This window comes from Myodes glareolus, chromosome 1 (genome assembly GCF_982192425.1).
Source record: "Myodes glareolus chromosome 1, mMyoGla1.1, whole genome shotgun sequence".
In the NCBI taxonomy this organism is placed as follows: Eukaryota; Metazoa; Chordata; class Mammalia; order Rodentia; family Cricetidae; genus Myodes; species Myodes glareolus.
Genome location: NC_142026.1, coordinates 81584224 through 81604800, shown reverse-complemented (window position 1 = coordinate 81604800; position 20577 = coordinate 81584224). Strand labels below are relative to the sequence as shown.

The 20577-nt window shown below is 32.8% G+C and overlaps 1 protein-coding gene across 4 annotated transcripts in view; it reads right to left on the bottom strand.

Moving 5' to 3' along the window:
• Window positions 1-227: 227 nt before the first annotated feature.
• Grik2 (glutamate ionotropic receptor kainate type subunit 2) overlaps window positions 228-20577 on the bottom strand; it is a 625308-nt gene continuing 604958 nt past the window's right edge. For 2 of the 4 annotated variants that reach the window (XM_048449039.3, XM_087910525.1), the window contains exons 16-17: window positions 14382-14632; window positions 228-1933 (exon numbers count right to left, since the gene is read on the bottom strand). In XM_048449039.3, the coding sequence (XP_048304996.2) occupies window positions 1769-1933; window positions 14382-14632 (416 nt within the window). In that variant the 3' untranslated portion in view covers window positions 228-1768. Of the gene's footprint in view, window positions 1934-4101; window positions 4241-5632; window positions 5720-14381; window positions 14633-20577 lie in introns of all 4 variants that reach the window. The other 2 variants (XM_048449041.3, XM_048449040.3) reach the window with 2 other exon arrangements.

Genomic DNA, 20577 nt, shown 5'->3' with positions numbered 1-20577 from the left:
GTGGAGAGAGAGAGAGAGAGGCTGAGGGAAGGAGGGGGGAGGGAGCGAGGGAGGGAGAGATACAAAGAGAGGGAGAGAGAGACTAAGAATTTTTGCTGACCATTTTCTTTTTGATAGAGGTTGAGAAGATACTAACTTGAAGACCCTAAGAATTCCTGATGTACACTTTCAATACCAAATCACATGTTACATCCATTTACACATGCAAGAGAAATCAAAGCCAAAGCTGAAAGTAAAATGGACATAATTTTAATGGATTTTTTAAAATTTTTGTGCATTGGATTCAAACAGCAAACTGTGTGCACTCAACTGTTTTCACAATGTTGTCAAGAGATCTGTGTCATTTTACCATTTTACACACAATTGTTCATTACAATATGTTATCCGCCTTGTGGGAATCAGGGGTGTGGCATGGTAAGCAGTGGTGGTAGTGCACCTAGCTTTTATATTATCTAACTTGAAAATATTTCTCTTCTATGATTCCTTTTTCGTGATAAAAATAGTTTTCACCAAACGTTGGTGGTGCACACGCACTACCATTCATGCTTGACGTCACACCCCTGATAGGAACACATGTTCTTATTTTGTTGATAAAAAGTATTACAAAAATTTCCATACAAAAACTATTTTCATAGAAATCTTGCATTTCCACAAATAAACCTGAACATTTTTTGGAAAAAAAAAACTGCTCAAGAATTTTGTTCTTTTAACATTGTGACTCTTGTTAAATGCAGTCCACCTCAGAGTTCCATCATGTACTTTTCTGTAGGTGACAAGTCCCCACTCTTTATCAGTGAAATCTGCCCAGGCGTCATCAAGAACTTTACAGCAGGAATGAGAGTTTCAGTTGGCAAAACAATGATAGAATGAAATCTTCAGTCTTCCACATAGCCAGCAAAACTAAGCCCTGCTTTACAATGTATGATAAGGATTGCAAAACATCATCTTTTAACTTAGAATCTCTGAACCAACTATTAGTATTTTATTTCGGGTGTAGGTTAGGGTAAGGGTTTTTTTTGGGGGGGTGGAGAACATTTGGGAATCTGATTGGCTTGCCTGTTAAATACTTGCTATATTTTGAGGAAGAAACATTATTGCCTTTATAATTACCATTTATATCTCAATCCATGACACAGATCATTTTTAATGAAAGGAAGGAAAATAATGGAAGTGGTCTGCTTTCTGTTTCACCTCTATGGAATTCTGACGTGTTTAGCTTTACATTTTCCACATTCTGTAAGCACACATTGTCTATTCAGAAGATGATTGAGTATAATGACTGCTGGGAGCTAGTAACATCACTTCGATTATTTTTGTGGCGCAGGGACTGTACTGTTTCTTGCAGCTCTATAATTTTTGCTGATTTCACACATTTTTTATTCTTACGACATTTTTATTGGTTTCCCTTTTGGGCACCGACATTCCATCTCATGGCAACAGTTGTACTTCTGAAGGAACCCGTAGTTTCTCCCTGGACTGCATTTTAAACCAGCCACAACATTTGGATGTAACATTCATTCAAAAGGAGGGAGGAACCCATGATAAACAGTGTAACCCCGTGTAACTTGGTTGATCCATGGTGCTTGTAAATCAAGTCTGATCACTGCAACTGCTTAGATCACAGAGTCTCTAGTTCATAGACACAGCGGCATGAGGTAACTCATTTTATTTTGCACAGGTTGCATATTTCCACAGGAAACATTCTCGCTAAATTGTTTGGAAAAAAAAAAAGACAACAGTTTGTGCTTGGGTGGCTGGCCTCCCAACTTCATGCCATGGTTTCTTTACCTGGCAACCTTCTGTCATTAAATGTGTGCATGTTGATAACTTCTTCTGTTTTCACAATGACTGGCGCCTGTGGCTTATGTTTTAGCCGACGCTGGCACTTCAGGGACATCCTCAGTTCTTCCACCATAGCACTACAGAAGGACCGCTACAGAAGAACACAGAGAGATTGGATATTATAAAAATGATAGAGGGACAACATGCGACAATCATTCTCACATACTGGCCGGCCTGCCAGCCTAAAACATTTAGACTATTACATGGTGATTAAAAAATTATTACATTTTAAATGAAAAAAAATAGAATGAGAGTATCATAGCATTTGGGGCTATTTTTGGAAATTTACCACCTGATAATGAAATATTCTCTCCATTAATAATTTCTGTTATTCGAATAGATTGAATTAGATTATCTTTTAATACTATGTAAAGTTGGTTAGCATTATGTGGATGTCTACCTTAAAATTTAATCATAAAAAAATCTCTACTAGATACTGAATGGTGTTTTCTAATTAATTATATTAGAAAATGTACTTTTTGGGTTACAAGATGATATACACAAATGGTCCTAAACATTGTTTCTCTACTATTTAACTAAAATAACAAAAATGACATAAGACAAACATAAAATATAACACAATTTCTGTAATTTAATTACAAGTTCTGCTATTATTATACATATACACATTGACAGTGACTAGAAACATACAAGATACAATCATGAAATGGAAAATTGTCAAATTTTAAACACCTAAGCAAACATTATCTGTAATTCATTATAAAGGCCTTCTTAACAGAAAGCAGAAAACAGTTTACCCCAGGTGAAAAGGATACCATTTTTCACGTTAATAACTCCATTATGAATAGCCAGAAGCTGTACTAATGAGCCCTAGATACTCATGCAGAATTAGTGAAAAACCTATTGCCAATAAGATGAAAATCATAGAGTCATTAATGTGAAATAAATTTTGTTAGTCTCTTTCCTCTCTTGATTAAGACATACAGAGAATAGATCCCCGAATTAACGTTATACTATAGTTGGAATTTAGATAATCTGAGTCTGAAATTAGGATCTTCTGTACAAAGAAAAAAACCAAAATGTAAACAAAATACAAAGGTAGACATTTATAAAGATTCACAAAAGTCTGAAAGATGATATGAAACATGATGAGATAATAATAGGTATTTTGAGATATACTATTGAGTTAGTCATTGCTGCTTTGCAGTTAATCATCTTAGAATCCAGGACAAAAAATTATAGCATATGTTTCAACTTTTTAAAACCATTTTGCAAGTATTATATTTTGTGACACTCAAAGTAATATTACAAATTATTTATGTCTCAGTTTGTTGGTGTAATGTAACTCAGAGAAAAAGTGACTTGCAACTTCTCACACACAGTAAAACAGCCTGTCTGTAGTTTTGTGATTTTGACAGAGCTTTAAAGTCTTTTTATTCCTTTATGGCTATATCCTCAGTTTTTCTAAAATGTTCTTTAAATCTGTGTTTATTTTATTCAGTCATTAAGGGGGAAGTTAGTATAAGAAGGTATGCTTATCAACATATAAGAAACAACTCCTGCTTTCTCCCATCCAAACCTCTCTGAGTCAGTCCTCTTGTCATTACCTATATTGCTACTGCCCTTCCATAGTCTTTCTCTTTTCTTCACACAGTCCTCTCTGGTTGGGTGGCCCTCCGCTTCCTCTCTGACTTCTTGTTCTGGCACCTGCTGTGCTGAGTCCTTAAAAGCTTAGTGTGATTCTAACTTTACTTATGGCTCCGGCACACAAAGTTTTTTTCAGAAACTTTCTTCTACAGGCTACTTTTTCTTTAGTCAACTTAGTTTTGAGTCACTATATTTTCCTCATTGTTCTTTTCTCTAGCCCCTGAGTTTTAATTTTCCACTCTCACAGAAGTGTAAAGACACTGAGATCTTGTTGATTATGCACATCTATGCTCTTCAAATAGCAATCCAGCTAACCATAGCTCTGCATGGTCTAATATTTTCTTTTTATTTAACAGTGCCTTTGAATGTATTGCATAAAGGTTTGCTTCCATCTTGGGAACTTCACAAAACACAAAGAAAATCTTCAAGACTTAGTACCTTTAAACAGTAAGACAAATAATGTATTAGAACTTGTAATGGGTGAAGATTAGATGTTAGTCAGGACTTGCCCAAGGATTACAGAATTGTTGCCTGGAATTATGAATTGCGTTTGTAATTACAGCTTGTGAAATTCATGACATATTTTAATTTAAGGCTCTATATACCACCGCCAGCTTGTACTTTGGAATGGTGCTGCTTATTGCTTAATACCTTCTATTAGATGTATTTATTAACAACATGATGATAATGATGATGAAGATGGTGATGATGACAACACGGTAGAAAAGGAAAAATCTGACTCCAAAAGGGAGAGGAATACATTGTCTTGAGGTAAAATAGTCTTGACTCTCTGTTGAAACATTTAATAGAAGAATTGATTAATATGATATAATTAGAATAAAAAGGTAGAACTTGATCACATTGACATATAAAACTGATATAAGATGTGAATGAATGTTAATAATTTGAAAGACGGTTTTGCTTAATGTAGACTTTCCAAATATCAGCTAATGTTTAACATCCTTTTCAACCTTAACCTGAGACTTTTATTGTATAAGATTCGCAACAAAACAAAGTGTAAACATTAATATTTGGGCTAAAAGAATAGACTAAGTTGTTTGTTTCCATGGGAAAAATATCAATGAGCATACACATTCTCTTAGGAAAGATTATAATTCAATTATAATAAGGTATTTAGTTCTTGGTGTTTAGTGCTTGCTTCAGACTATACACTGATAGTCTGAACATATAACATAAAACAATTTTTAAATTATTATCCTATGCTACTAAATTTATAATTAATATAAAATCTTGCTTAAGTTAAATATCCAATATTTTTTACCTTTTATAATCTTAAATGATATGTATACAATTTAGAACCATATCAAAACTATAAATTCTAAATAGCAACCTTGTTTTCTAAACAAACGTGAAATAGAGAAAGCTTTTGTAAGAGAACTTTTAATCAATCTGTGGTCTTTACTATATAATTTCAAAATACCATTTTCGTTAATTTTCTTTTTGAATGAGCTGAAATTTGCCAGGAGTTTCCTCACCTATCAGTGTGCCATTACCAGAAAAATAGTTTAGTTTTTAAATAAAAGTACTATGAAACAACAGGTTATCTTCTATTTTTTTCTCATTCTGATGTTCAAAAAATTTATGTTACCATAAAACTTGAATTAAATTTTTGATTAATTTTTATTCATTTACTAATAGTTTACCCATTTCAGCTACCTCAGTTCTGAATTACAAATTTTCCAAATAGATAAGTGTATATGACTGAAGAAAATTCACAAAGATTTATTATGAGCCTTTATTTTAGTTTGCGCTGCCAAAATTTCCTATGATGTTTAAATCTAACTTTAATTCGATTTCGTTCAAGAGAGACCAGTTGCTTTTCTTAGTTTTAAATATGGATTAGCATTCTCTTTTATTGAAATTTGAAATGTCTTTAAAATACTCCTGTGCACTAATTATGACTTTGCTCAATTGTCATTAAGATATAGGAGGGAAGAATAACAAGAAAGAGAAGGAAGAAGGGAGACAAGTAAATAGAAAGGAGGGGAGGGAGAAAAGTAGCAAAGGAGTGAGGGACAGCAGAGTGCCTTGTTTTGGGGTGAAGCCCATTTGTTGTGTCATTCAGGTGGGGGTTTCCTTACAGTGAAAACAACAGTAAAATGTTTCTTCACATTAAGGCAACAGACTACAAAAAGGAAAGTAAAGGCACAAGGATACTAACCATCATTAAAAACCTCTTTTAGAAAGTTTCAAAAGTTTACTAAACAGTGTCTGGATGGTATGGTGGCACTAACCAAATAGAAGATTCCTGAAAATGAAAATTTAAATCTTTGAGCTGTTAGCATGTATAATTGCATTAAAATAAGTAAAATTCTTCATAAAATTCACTACATTGAATGAAGCAACCTGTTATTTACACATCCCTGGAAATGAAGGCCTTGAGTTCTTTTACATGGCTCATGTGAAAAGTCCTATGTTATATTCTTATTATAAGTAAAAACAGTAAATATAAATGATTTAAAATTATCATTGTTGGTTTCCCAGAATTATTTTTTACTGAATAACTTGACTTTCTAACCTATAGACACATGATTCACAATGCAGAAGAATTTAGACAGCACAGAATTGTTTTAATATAAGAAATCTACCTATAAATATGCTCCATGCACAACACTGACATTTTTGTTAAAACTGACAGTGGATAAAAAAGATCTAGTTCCTTTGTTTTCAAGTTTAAGTTTATTAACCCTATGTTAAATAAATCTACTTGTCATCTGAGGCTATAACTATATGATTTGTTTTACTATTCACCAACATTTTTGGTGACCCTTTGTCCTATTCCTTAAAAGTAAAAATTTATGTAAATATTATTCTATTTTTTATAGAAAAGCATTTACAATCGTTTTCTGCCTCAAGGGATTAAACATCTACGGAAAGAGTATTAGTCATGCACTCAAGAACTGAGTCATATACAGAGGGAAGAAATCACATTGAGAACAGTTACAAAAAATTACATCACATTAAGTAATATCTAATGAAACAAGTAAATTGTAGGAATCATGTAAATGTTATATATTATTTACATAAATATTGACATATTAAGAATAATAAATGTCATTTATGTGACCAAATAAAACTTCTCCCCTGACTTATTTGATTATAACTGAAAGTTGTTAAATATAAAATACATAAGGCATACATCACAAATGTGAATTGACCTACGGCTACATGAACAAAAGAAGGAAGCCATGAGTTATGTAAATGACTAACTAAATCACTGAAACTCAAATACTTTAGCAATAATATTGTGTTATTGCAGTGTTTTTGAAAAAGTTAGGATATTTACAAAAGCCTTCTCTGAGGAAAATTTACAAATCCAATTTTAAGATACTGTTTCAATTAATTGCTGTAATATTAGAGAAAATAAAACTTAGCCTTGAACATTCAAATTGTAGTTTACAGCTATACACATCAACAGTAATAGAGTGGAGGCAAAAACCTTGTTATTTAACTTTTATTCTCTGAATATTGTGACATATTTTTCAGAGCATCAAACAATAAACCATGCTACTCTCAGCCTGGGGTGTTTTATATTAATAAACATACTAAGAAGTACAACAAGAAATACAAATATTCTCAGACTTTACTTCAAACAATATTTACCAAATATTTTATATTGCAGTTTTCAAGTTAGTGAGACTGAGAAAGTGTAGCATCATTCCACATTTTACATTAACCTTACTTAAACTAGAAAGACCAAAAGAAGGGCAGCAAATTTCAGAAGCTTTTCAGTGTAGAAATGGATGTTCTTTTAAGACGAAAGGTGCTGATTATCACATTCTTGCTAAAAGTCTCATCCACGCAACTAACACGCAGGCTCAGGAAGCTTCTGTTGTTAAGCCAAAGCAGCTAAGTTGTACCAACTTTATCCTTTTAACAATGCTATTAAAATAACAAATGACATTCATATTACAATTATATGAAAAAATACAATAATTAATTTTGATCTTTTTTAATTTAAAATCTTTAACTTTAAATAACATTAACAATTGTATATAAAAGTTGGGTCAAATCAGAACTTGCTTATAGTTCCCTAAGGATAACCTGATGCCCACTGTTCAATAGTCCTCTCCTCTTCCTTAACCTCTATTGCCCCAACTTCTGGAAACTGCACTTCTCTTCTTAGCCTCTATCTAAGCAACAATTATAGTTTCCACATGCGACTGAGATCAATCTTAACATAAGGGTTTCTGTTTTCACACATGTATGAAATGACAGGCTCTCACATCACAACTTTTAAAGTATTTTAAATATAAAATCAAAAGTCTGTATATTGAGTCATTTTTGGAAGAGAACCTGAGAAGTCTTAAACTCGGTGATGCAATAGTGAGCGCTGCTTCTACATCTTTTAAATTCTAAAACCAGTTCTTCAAACATTGGTGACAGAAAGAGTTAATAAGTAAGTATGGTCAAAGGCTTCAATCTTATTATTGAATTTAATTCCCTAATTTACACATGTTCTCAACACAACTTCATGAGAAAAGAAACAATCAAGAAACAGGTACACAGCATCTGGAGTGTTGACTCTGAAACTAAGAGTGCTTCCCCCTCTTGCAGAGGACCAGAAATCAGCCACAGCACCCACATCAAGAGGCCCCAGGGCATCTAACCTTTGACCTCCGTGGGTACCTTCACTAACAGTCACAGACTCACACATACATACACATAAATAATATAAAAGAAGATTATTTTTTAAAGGAACAACTAAGTACATATGTTTATGTAATAACGATTAATGAAAAAAAAGTACTTCAATTTGACAGAGAGTAAGGAGGGGAATGTGGGAGGGTTTGAAGAGGGGAGATGAATAGGAGAAATGTTATACTTAATTTATAATCTCAAAAATTAAAATAAATATTAAACTAAACAAAACAAAAAATGAAATTTCTATGTACATTTTCTATAGCTTATATTGTCTAAATAGTATTGGGTCAGTGTCTCTTTTTCTGGTTGCGGAAAGTATAAGTAACTCTGGAGATACATATCTTCTTTACAAAAAATAAGTTCAAGAGTCTTGGGAATTTCCTCTCTTCCTGCCTTCCTTCTGCATTCCTTCCTTCCCTCCCTCTTCCTTCCTTTTTTTTAACCTAAATTAGAAACCATATTTTAAAACTTGTAAAGCCACACATTAAAAAAAGTAGAATAATTATTTATGAAGGTCCAGCCTTGGTTTTAGTATACAGTTCATAGTGCTATAGAAGATGGGCTATGGTAGGAATGACAGGAATAGATTAGCTGATTTGACAGATTAGTGAAATACATGAAGACAAACATCCTTTATAATTGATGTTTATATAAAAGACATTTTAAAAAGTTACCCACTAGTTCTTATGTATATCATTGGCGAAATAGAACACCCTACTTCTAAATGGTGACATAAAAATCACAACAATAGACTACTTATTCAGTTTTATTCACAATTTTAGTTTGGGTTCTAAATAAATGTATATTTTACAGCTAAAATGTCTTTGTTGAACATTATCCTAGAGCTTCTAACTTTTGAAAACTAAAATGCAGTAGAACTTCTTGCTCTAAATATAGCTGGTGTTTATACGGTACTTTATTTAAGCATCACTTTTAAAATGCAAATTTTGGAATAAAATATTTATGTACAATTTCTTAGATTGTTTGTATTGCTAGACTTTATCTATCTATGTATCTATGTATCTATGTAGGTATGTATGTATGTATCTATCTATCTTTCTATCTATCTGTCTGTCTGTCTGTCTATCTATCTATCATCTATCAGTCTATATGTTGTTATTAAAAGCAGTATTTCTGTTACAACAATTCTTCCAAACTCTGAAAGTAATTCTTACAGAAGGCTACCAGTACAGCCTGTTTTAATTTTGGAGTTTTTATGATATGGAATATGTATTCCTTTTAAAAATTCAATATCTTTTGTCCTGAAAATTTAAACTAAGTAATTGATTTTCTCTTATCAGACACCAAACTGAGCAGTTGAAATTCTTGTTCCTCTGCTCCTTATATTTACAGTTATCTTCTATATTTATTATAATTATAGACAAAAACTTTCTATTTTTTTGAAAACACACACATTTTGATTTCATTTCCATGAAATATATAACTTAGAAATGTCTTGCTTGAGATTTGCAGTTGTTCTCTGTTAGTAACAAGTTATTGACAGAAATTGGCTATGATTTGAACAATGGTATATTCCAAACATGTAGGTGTAATGCCAGCACAGGGATATTTTCAGGGTAGAATACATATACTGAGATTTAATAGTTTGGTATTCACTTTTAGTTTATAGTTTTTAGACAGGTTAACTATATTTACTTTGTGATTAAAATGATAAGTAAATATTTTGGGCACCATTTTTTATTCTTATGTCGAGAAACTCAGTAATTATATATATATATATAGTATATATAGTATATATATATATATAAAATATACAATAATATGTGTATGGGAAGTTTTATTTTAATTACATAATGAAGAAAATAGCCCTATAAATAAACCAAATAAAAAGTCAAACTGTCATGCTATTAGTCTTGCTGGAAAACAAAATAATACAAATTATGTCTACCTTATAAAAAGCAAACTCAGAGTAGTTAAAAAGTGATTTTATATATGAAATGTTAGAAATAAATTTATAAAAATTTAACTTTTTAGAAATATGTTTTCAAATCCAGTTATAATAGTTAAAAGACAAAATTCTTTCAAATGCTTATTTATGTATTTATTTTTATATGTTTGGGTATTTTTTTCTGTATGTCTGTCTATGTATTTCATGCTTAGTGATGATAAAGAACAGAAGAGGATGTTAGACACTCCAAGAAGAGGAGTTATAGATAGTACTAGGGTAGGGTACTGTGAATTGAACCCAGATCATATGTAAGAGCAAAAAGTGCTTTTAACTACTGCAATATCTCTTTAGCTTTGAAAATCAAACTTCTGTTTGCTAAGCAGCTCCCTTCAGTAATGGGGAGCTTTTAAGGTGAGATCCACACCCAAAAACAAATGTGCATTATCTTAGATGGGAAAATAGTTCTTTGAGTGTTTATATAAATTCAACAGTTACTGGAATCTTAGACAACATTTATAAAGTCAAAGAAAATATACTGAAAAATTAAATATATCTTGTTATAATTTTTTTATTCAGACAAAACATTTTTATATAATTCAAAGTTGTCAAGTAAAATAGAAAAATATAAAGGAAAATGCTTATCTCAATAATTTACATATAAAATAAAGTTTATCTTTGATGAATTATTTCTTATATCATGATTAAATTGTTAATTTGAAAATCAAGACACCGTTAAGTCGTTATCTGAAAACAAAATTTATAAGTTTAAAATCAGTAAAGTATACAATTTTCAGCTTCTTTCATTTTTAACCTAGCCTGCCTTTTGTTTAACTTTAAAACATCAGAAATATAAGAAAAGATGTAGATTCAATAACCTTGGTTTTAAATTATATTTTAGAAGAGGAGATCTCAAACACAATTTATTTCTATATTTAAGTGGCATGTACTATTTTAATTGCATTATTATCATTAGAGATGAGAATTTACATGGACTATCACTTGTTCATAAATTTCAGTGATAAAATTGGTAATTAAGTAGCAGTTTGTGTCTTGTTTATTTCAGCTTTTTCAGATATTTTCTTTTGTAAAATACTGTGGACTGAGTGAAGATGGTGGAGAAGAGGAAACTGATAATGGAGAACTTTGGGTTTGGATTACTGAATGACAGCATTTTGTTTTAATTTAACATAAAGATTCTTTTTCTTAATAAATATTATTTGGGAAACTAAGCTAAAGAAGTAATAAATGCATAATGATTTAAAGTATGACTTTGTGTATGTATAGATTTCTTTCACAAGAAAATCCAGATATTTGTTTAATTATATTGAATGGCTGCATAATCTAGCCAGAAAAATTTTCCAAGAAAAATAAGAAATGAAACTAGAAACTAAATTATCATAATAAATAGGAGGTATGAATATTAATAATGTAATAACTGTTTAATCTAATATATTGAATTATATAGAATCAGTGATAACCCTATTGTATATATTTTCAAATAGTTATAATTATTTCTATTTTTAATTTAGTGGTAAGAGAAAATAGCTATTTTAGACAAATCAGATTAAGGGAAGTTGATGGAAAAATAGGTAGCTATATGATAATTAGATATATTAAAAGGATAGAAAATAAATAGATAGAAGATAGTTAGATATATAGATACATAGATACATAGATAAAGAGTTAGATTTAATTTTGCCTTGAAGATTTGCCTTCTAGGTGTTGTTGGTTTTAAAGCAGAGGGATGAGTTAAGTTTATCTTTTCAAGAAAGAAAAGTAAAATTGGAAAAAAAGACATCCATATTAAAATAAGAAATCTAAATGAAATAATGTATTAAGAAGTATAAGATTGGTGATAGGGTAGGTTCATAAATAAAAGATAGCCAGACTGAATGTTTGAGCATGTTTTGTATGAGTATATCACCTTCTATCTGTCATGATGTGGGAAGGAATATTTCAAATGATATAAATACAACTAACTAAGCATAAAATAACATGTAAGTCGCATACTTATTCATTACAATAGCACACTCATATCTTGCAGAAACAAACTTATGCCAAATTACCAGACACATTACCCGCTACAGTAAGGGAACCTTTCTGGACTATTTAATGTGCAGTCTAACTGCCTGTCCTGAAATCACTGGTGGGATTATTCACAGAAGAGCAAAAGACAATGATCACTACAGTCAAAACAAAAAAGAATAACCCTGGGAACCTAAGAATAATTTAATGTGGTCAGAGAAATGTGCAAGCTAGAGAGAAACTGAAACCCTGCAGCTATGGCCAGGGATAGGTGATAGAGATATGCAGAGATAGAGAACCTTGGGTTCATTATAGAAGCAAAACAGGTCTGTGTGAAAATCAGTGAGTGTGGCTCAATGTTCATTTACTATCAGTACAGTTGTTGCCCGGGATACTCTCAATATATATTATTTTATTTAATAATTTTTTAAAAAGTAATTTTAAGGCCACAGATTGCTAACATTGAGAATCTGAAGAGTTCAACTTAGTGAGAGGTGGTAACAGCTAACTAGATTTATTTTAAAAATTAAATAACCACACCCCTTGAGGTTTAAAAAATGAAATTTTTTTTTAATTTTTAAGAACATAGCTCAAGTTAATCAAACAAGGAAACGTCTAGAGATAACAACAATACAATACCAATAGTGTCTAGATTCAATCTGTTTTATTTTAATATTAAGATAGACTTAAGAGAACTATTACATATGGATGGTTAGACATTCTCACTAGAAAACCAAATAATCTTTCATATATATAGGACTTATTATTAAGTAACCAAATATCAGTTATTGGCAAATTATTGAAAAATGTTAATTGATGACTCAATGAGATTGTTCATTGTTTAGTCCTTTATATTTTTTTTACAAACCCATTTTCATACCACAGAAAGAACCACAGTATCAAGAGTAGACTTATATGTAGCTAACTAGAATTAACATAACAGAATTTGGCATAGCCATCTAACCAGAAATAGTCAACCTTAATGTTGTTAGGAAATAAGCTATATGAATGTCTGAAAATTTGAATATTTACACATTATTATGTCAGAGAGAATAGGGGTATTAAAATATTCATTTTTCAATTGAATGAATGATAACTAAACGTTGTCATAAACTACAATCAAGTAAAACTTAACATAAGCATTTAAATGTCTAGTTCAAGAGTGGGTCAACAATTTAACATAAATCATTCAAACCAAAGGAAGATACTCGTCATCTATAATTTTACAAAAATAGTTTCTGCAATATATATATTCAAAGAATAGAAGCAGAATGATTTTTACATATTTTACTCTTTGATATTATATTTTTAAATACCATTTGTTCTGATATTGTATTTTTTACAATAAACTTCATGATCTTTTCAAATACTAAAGAGAATAAAACCTCATTCATACACTTACTGAACACCTAAAAATATGTTTCTATCAAAAACAAAATCTAAGATTATTATAGAATAAAACACTGGAAGATAGAAAAAGTAGTGTTCATTTCATTTCCAGAGTTATAAATGTACATACAGTGGTGAGGTGTGCTATCTGTGTTATTTTCATGATTATCTTCATATTTATAGGAACAAAGGAAGCCTAGAACTAGGAATATAGAAGCTAAGTGATTACACAAACTTTTTAACTACAATAAAAAAGTATCTCTACAAGTGACTCAATATATTGAGGTACAAAGAAAAATTAAATTATAACACTTCTGTGTTTATACATATTTCATAATTACTTTGAATAGAGTAAGGAAAAGACTCAATAAGAAAAATAGGTACTTGCAAAACCATAATATTAGTATATATTTAATAATTTAGAAAATTAGTAATATTTCTAATGCAAGCTAAGATGTACGAAGAAAGATATCCTAATAAAAAATTATGAGATTATTTCTACTGAAATCAAATTTAGTTACTATGTAGCTTCAAATTACTATATGTCTTAAAACCTGGGATTGTATTTGACCGGGTATTTCTATTTTTTTAATACAATTTCTTCCCTCAGTAACTGTATCTGTCAATTAACCTAACAGCAATGCACTCCAAACAAAAAATTCTCCTTATTTAGTCCTAAATAAGATTGATATATCTATTTGTTCTGTGGACTGACAAGTAAACATTTTGTTAATAAGTTTAAGGACTATGATGATGATCATGAATCTTTGTGAAATATGTAGATATATTTCACAAAATATATAATTTAGTTATAGAATGAATGATAGAAGACAATTAACAGCCATAGCTCAAAGCAATTCTCAGTTTTGATCGAAAAAAAATGTCACTTGTGTTTTATCATAAGAAAAATAAGTGTTTTAAATCGCAAAAATGTGACATTTACCTTTTCCAACTGAGCGTTTTTTTTGGATTTGTATAAAAACTCTCCCACTGCCACAAAAACTGAGAGCACCAAGCCGGCTGCCAGGACAATGAAGATCCCACCAATATTCTGAACCCCTAGGGCACTGGCCTCCTTGCTCTCCTCCTCTGGGCAGCCATTGCCCCGCCACCACTTCTCCTTCATCATGTGCAGCTTGCCTTCCTCTTGCAGCTGAAGAATTGCTATGGTGATTTTGTCTCGATATGGAGAACCTGAGGAAAAAGAATAAACATTAACTATTTCTAGGAAAGCAGTTATACAATTAAAGATCATGAGTGAAGAATAGAGATTTTACAAATCCTTAGAATCAGCATTCATTTTCAGCAGAGAAAACAGCACAGAAAAACATAATAATCAAAACTTTGATAGGATAACTAAAGCAAGGAGGCTTTCTAGACTTTTTGTTAGTGTATATTCTTTGTACAAAATAATGAAAATTTTAACTATAAAGTCTAATATGATATCTTATGTGTATGACAGAAACAGACTCCGTCTAAAAGACAGACTTGGAGTATCAGGTAATCAATAAATTAGTAAACAGAAAGTCACAAGGGAAATGGTTAGAGTACAAAAGTGTTAGTCAATGTCAGGAAACAATTCCACAATGAAGATGGAGAATGGATAAACAGCATTCTCCACTTCCAGAAAAGTTGTGGAAAATTACGTCTCTATATTTAAGTTAAGTAAGTTAAGGCTGCTTTGATTAGCAGGCAAGTTTCCATGGCATTTACTACTGTGTGAACATAGGGCATTTGGTATTTGCTGTTTGCTGTTAATAAAATTTCACTGGTTTCTTAGACTTTCAGGAAACTATGACCCAATAGTGATAATACATATCAATTGATAGTAATAATCTTAAGTTTTGGGTGGCATTCCTTTCTGTAAATACAAGAATGTAAGCAATATTTAATATTTGTTCTTGTGAGTATACACATATATTAGCAACTACATGGTACATGCAATCTTGTTAATAGGATGCCAAAAGCCGAGATGGAGATATCAAAATATCTGCATCCTTCAACAATTGCCATAAGAGACTTGTCTTGTTTATGCCTAACCAGAAAGCTTGTCTCCAAATTTTCTTCCAAGAACACAATATTTAACATTTTTTGTGCAGGGGCACAAATTTGTGTATAATACTTTTCTACTTAGCAGAGAAAAAAAGAGTTAAGTCACTGCTATGAATGATGATTTACAAAAATATGCTTCTACTTATAAACCTCTTAGCTAAATAAAGGGAAATCTTAGGCATGATCTGGTAATATTTTGTTGAAAATTATGGATTGAGTTCGGCAAAGAGGTGTACTGTACTCCCAGCACTTGGGAAGTAGAGACAGGTAGATCATGAATTCTTGATCATCCTTGGCTACAAATTAATTTCCAAGCCAGCCTGAGCTCTGTGACCTTGTCTCAAAACACTATGCTATATAAACATTACGTATTTTCTGCTATGGATATGTGTGTTTCCTTTAAAATATCTACAGCTGTAACAAATCATTTAGCAGGGAGAATGAGAAAAGGGATCTTTCAAAAAAAGAGGAAAGACGATATAGTGTTTCAAAGGCATAAACTGGAAATTAGAATAGGAGGACCGAATGGTAAGAGAGATGGGAAGTCAGGGTGAAGAAGGGCGGAACAAGAAACACTAAAGGCGCTTTTAAGCTTACTAGTTTAGAAACCTGCTGAAATATACACACATACAAAATGTTACATAGTTTATGAAAAGTTATTATTATATACTGGGTAGACACCCCAACCAAAAATTATTATGGTATCAAATAAAATGCTCAGTACCAGTAACTGCCCTCATCTTTTCAGGTTATTGGCCAAAAATCTCTGATACTCCAATACAAATTTCACAAACTATTTCCAGAGCAATGGGTTACCCTCGACAAGTTGACAGTAAGGCATTACTGCTAAAAAGTATCACATAATTATATCATAGAACATTCTCTTTGAATATTTACAAATATAGTTAGCAATGAGAAAGGAATGTAAAAAATGACAGTAAAATAACCAGTATTGACTTAACTGTCTCTGATTTAGTTTAATCACTTGTAAAGGGAGAGCAATGTGCTAGTTTGAATGAGAATTGTCCCCAAATGCTTATAAATTTAAATACGTGTTTTCCACTTGGTAGAACTATCTACAAAAGATTAGGAGTTGTGACCTTGTTGCAGGAGGTGTGACGCTGGGCCTTGGCTTTGAGACTTCAAAAGCCGATGCCACCTCAGTTAGTTCTCTCTGCTTTATGCTTGTCAATCAAGATATGAGACCTCTCCTTTCAGTAATTGTTATTACATGCAATTATGTATATGTATGTATTACTAAATATAACTTTCTTAGTATGTATGTTGTAAGCATATTTTCAGAATTTGCAAAGAGATGGGACAAGAAAAAAAAACATCAAGTATGAGGTAACCCAGACCCAAAGAGACAAACATGGTATGTATTTATTCATAAGTGGGTATTAGATGTAAAGCAAAGGACAGACAACCTATAATCCTTGTTCCCATAAAATCTAGGTAACAAGGAGAACCCTAAAAGAGACATAAAAGGATGCCTCTGGAAAAGGGAAACATACAAGACTTCCTGAGAAAATTAGTGGGGAGAGAACAAAGGGTGGAAGTGTAGGGGGAGGAAAGAAAGGGAGGGAGGAGGAAAACATGAGAAAATGGGATGCTCAATGTGGGGAGACAGTGTGGGAGAGAAAGAAAAGAGGTAATTTGGTTGAGGAAAGAGATATTTTGATTGAGAGAGCCATTAAAGGATTATCGAGAATCATAGCCCTAGGGAAATTTCCAGGAATCCACAGGATGACCCCAGCTAAGACTCAAAGCAATAGTGGAGAGGATGCCTAAATTGACCTTCCCCTGTAATAAGACTGACCTTAATTGTCATCATAGAACCTTCAACCAGTAATTTATGGAAGCAGATACAGAGATCTGAAGAACTAGACCCAGCTACCTGAGACCAGCCCAAAAGAGGAAGAAGAGATACTAGGAGCAAAGGGGTCAAGAATATGATGGTGATACCCACTAAACAACTTGGCCTGAACTAGTGAGAGTGTGTTGACTATGGACTGACAGTGCGGAAACCTACATAGGCACACTGAATGTGGGGGACAATTGTGAGGCTTGGGCAGTCTGTGGGGCCAATGGCAGTGGGACTAGGGTTTATCCCTAGTACTTGATCTGGTGTGTAGGAGCACATTCTTTTCTGAGGGGTACCTTGCTCAGTCTAGATATAGCAGAGAGGGCCTTAATCTTGCCTGGAAGTGAAGTTATCAGACTTTATTGACTCCCCATGGGAAGACTTACCCTTTCTGAAGAGAGGATGGAGGCTTGGGTAGGAGAAGGTAAGAAATGTGGGAGAAGAGGAGGGAGTGGAAATGGGGATAGTTATGCAAAATGTGAAAAAGATTGTATTTAAATGTTCCTTAGTTAAAAAAAGAAGCCATGAATTTGAAAGGAAAAAGGGGCATTTACAGAATGGTTAGAAAAGTGAAAAAGATAAGGAAAAATGTTGCAATTGTGCAATACTCTTCAAATAAAAAGAGTTGAATGCGGTGGTGCATGCATTGAATCTCATCACCTGATAACTGAGTGGACCATCGTGGTCTACAGAATGAATTCCTGAACAAATAGGGCTACAAAGTGAAAACCTGACTCAAAAAGACATAAATAAATAAATAAATAGAAAAACTGAGAAAAATAAATAGAAATTTAAAAAGACTTTATACTTCAATTTTATATAAAAAAAAGCTCTAAGCTCTAAGCCCCTACATGAGTGCCATGCCTACCAGCCTGCTGCCTTACTTCCTGCCATGATGGTCATTAACTCTGTTCTTCTGCAACCATGTGCCTCAAACTAAACGTTTTCTGCTATAAGCTGTTTTGGGAATGGTGGTTTTTTTTCATGGAAATAGAAAAGAAACTAAGACAAAGACTTCAAAAATCAACTATTACATCCTTGACACACAATGTGTTACTCTTTAAGGAAGATTTATACCTGTGGCAAAGCTATAATCAAGTGTGGAATGTCATATCATTGAGTCACAATATCTCAAAGACATACAGAGATCAAAGAACAGGAATTTTTTCATTCATATACACAGTCTCACGTTTAGCATCAATGAAGTACACAGATAATAGTTTTAAGCATAATTCAAGTATCAATTGTAGAGTATAATAGTTAGTGTCAATTATTAGCTTGAGAGATATATTTGGGAGCTGGGCTTTTGAGTCTGCCTATTATCTAGATTGTGTTAATAGAGGAAGAGCCATCTTCTATGGGTGGTTTGCTTGCCTTGTTGGGGATCCTGGACTGTGTAAAATGGATAAAATTATGCTCTTGCATAATTATTGTTTTCTCACTGTCACCTTGATTTCCACATCATGGTGATGAACTATACTTTGAACTGTCATCTAAAAAAAACCTTTCTAATTTTATGTTGCCAGATTATTCTATCAAAGTAACAAGAAAATCTACTAAAACATAGGCTAGGTCAGCTTATAGTGTGAAAGTAAGGAGCTGATGGCATTGCGGATAAGCTTAGAAAACATGAGGAATCTTATTACTACAGAGTTTCCTTCACAAAAGTAGAAAGTTCTCATGTTTTCACTATGCAACCCTAACTGGACCAGAAATCACTTATGTAGACAAGATTGACCTCATATCATAGAGATCCAGTTGTCTCTGCCTCTCAAGTATTGAAATAGCAGACATCAACCTGCCTTTGCCTACCAACCTAAAGAAGGATATGCCTATGAAGGTATAATGCTACATCCACGGCTGTCACGCAGGTGTAGCAGAAATGCTGACTGGATGGACTGTTGCCGTAGGATTGGGGTCTGTGCTCCACGGAGTTGTTGCCCTAGGCTGTCCCTTGGCAATCAGCTGTGGTTATGAGGCCACCTGAAGTTGCTACCTGCACTGATTCAACCTCGCTGTCCTTGGCATCGATATGTCTGTCTTTTCCTTGTCTTTATGTTCTCTGTGATTTTTGCATATTGACAACAGATCAGACTATTCCAGGCAGTTGTGGATACAAACAAGACTGCTGAGGACATTTTGAGCTCTGCCCCACCATTCATTAAAGCCTTTAAAAAAGTAGCCAGTTCTGGGAATTGGAGGTCATTGTTAGAATAATTCCTTGATGATGTGGAGCAAAAGGAGTTGCTCTTATCAGGAGAAACCTTAGAAGTCTTCTGTATGAAAACAGCTGCAACAGCCCCCACTAGACATTTGCCTGGGTGATACATGCAGTTTAACAGGAGGCCTGTGAAGACTTCCTTATGGCCAGAAAAAAACTAGGCTGATTAAAAAATCTGACCCTGAGAGTCGGGGAGGGGAGTTGAGATTAATAGTATAAGACGAGTTTCAGACAAGTTTGAGATCATGTCTTTAAAATTTCATAGCAGAAAGTTTTCCCAGGAAGATAGTGGCCTTCTCCTCTCACACCCCAAGATATTCTGAGCACAAGGTCTCTTAGCCCAGCCAGCCACCTGGTACAGACTGAACAAAAGTCCTTGTACCCAAGTCAAAGCATTTTCAAAGATTCTCTTTGTAAACTGTTTTATGCTGTTCTTTTTTTATGATCTGATGATGTATGCCTTTGCCAAGTTCTTTGTTTGTAAAAATATAAAAGCTTTACACTAATTGAAGTAAAGTTGCAGCAGCATATTCAGTCACATTGAATGTGTCTGTCTGTCATTTTCCTCGCCGATTCCTGAATTCTCCTGAGCCTTCGCCCTGATTCTCCCACGGTCTGAGCGGCTCACCTGAGCCGGTCTGTGGCAGCATAAGAAACTTACAGAACACCAAATAGATTGGACCAAAAATAAAGAGTACAATCATCATATAACACTCAAAATCCTAAACATTCAAAATAAAGAAAGAATATTAATAGCTGCAAAGATAAAAGGCCAAGTAACATATGAAGGCAGACACATCAGAGTTATACCAAACTTCTCAATGGAAATTCTGAAAACCAGAAGGTCCTGGATAGACATTGAGTAGATACCAAGAGACTATGGATGCCAGCCCATACTACTATACCCAGAAGAGCTCTCAATCACCATACATGGAGAAATGAAGATATCCCATGAAAAAAAAACAGATTTAAACACTTTCTATTCACAAATCCAGCCACACT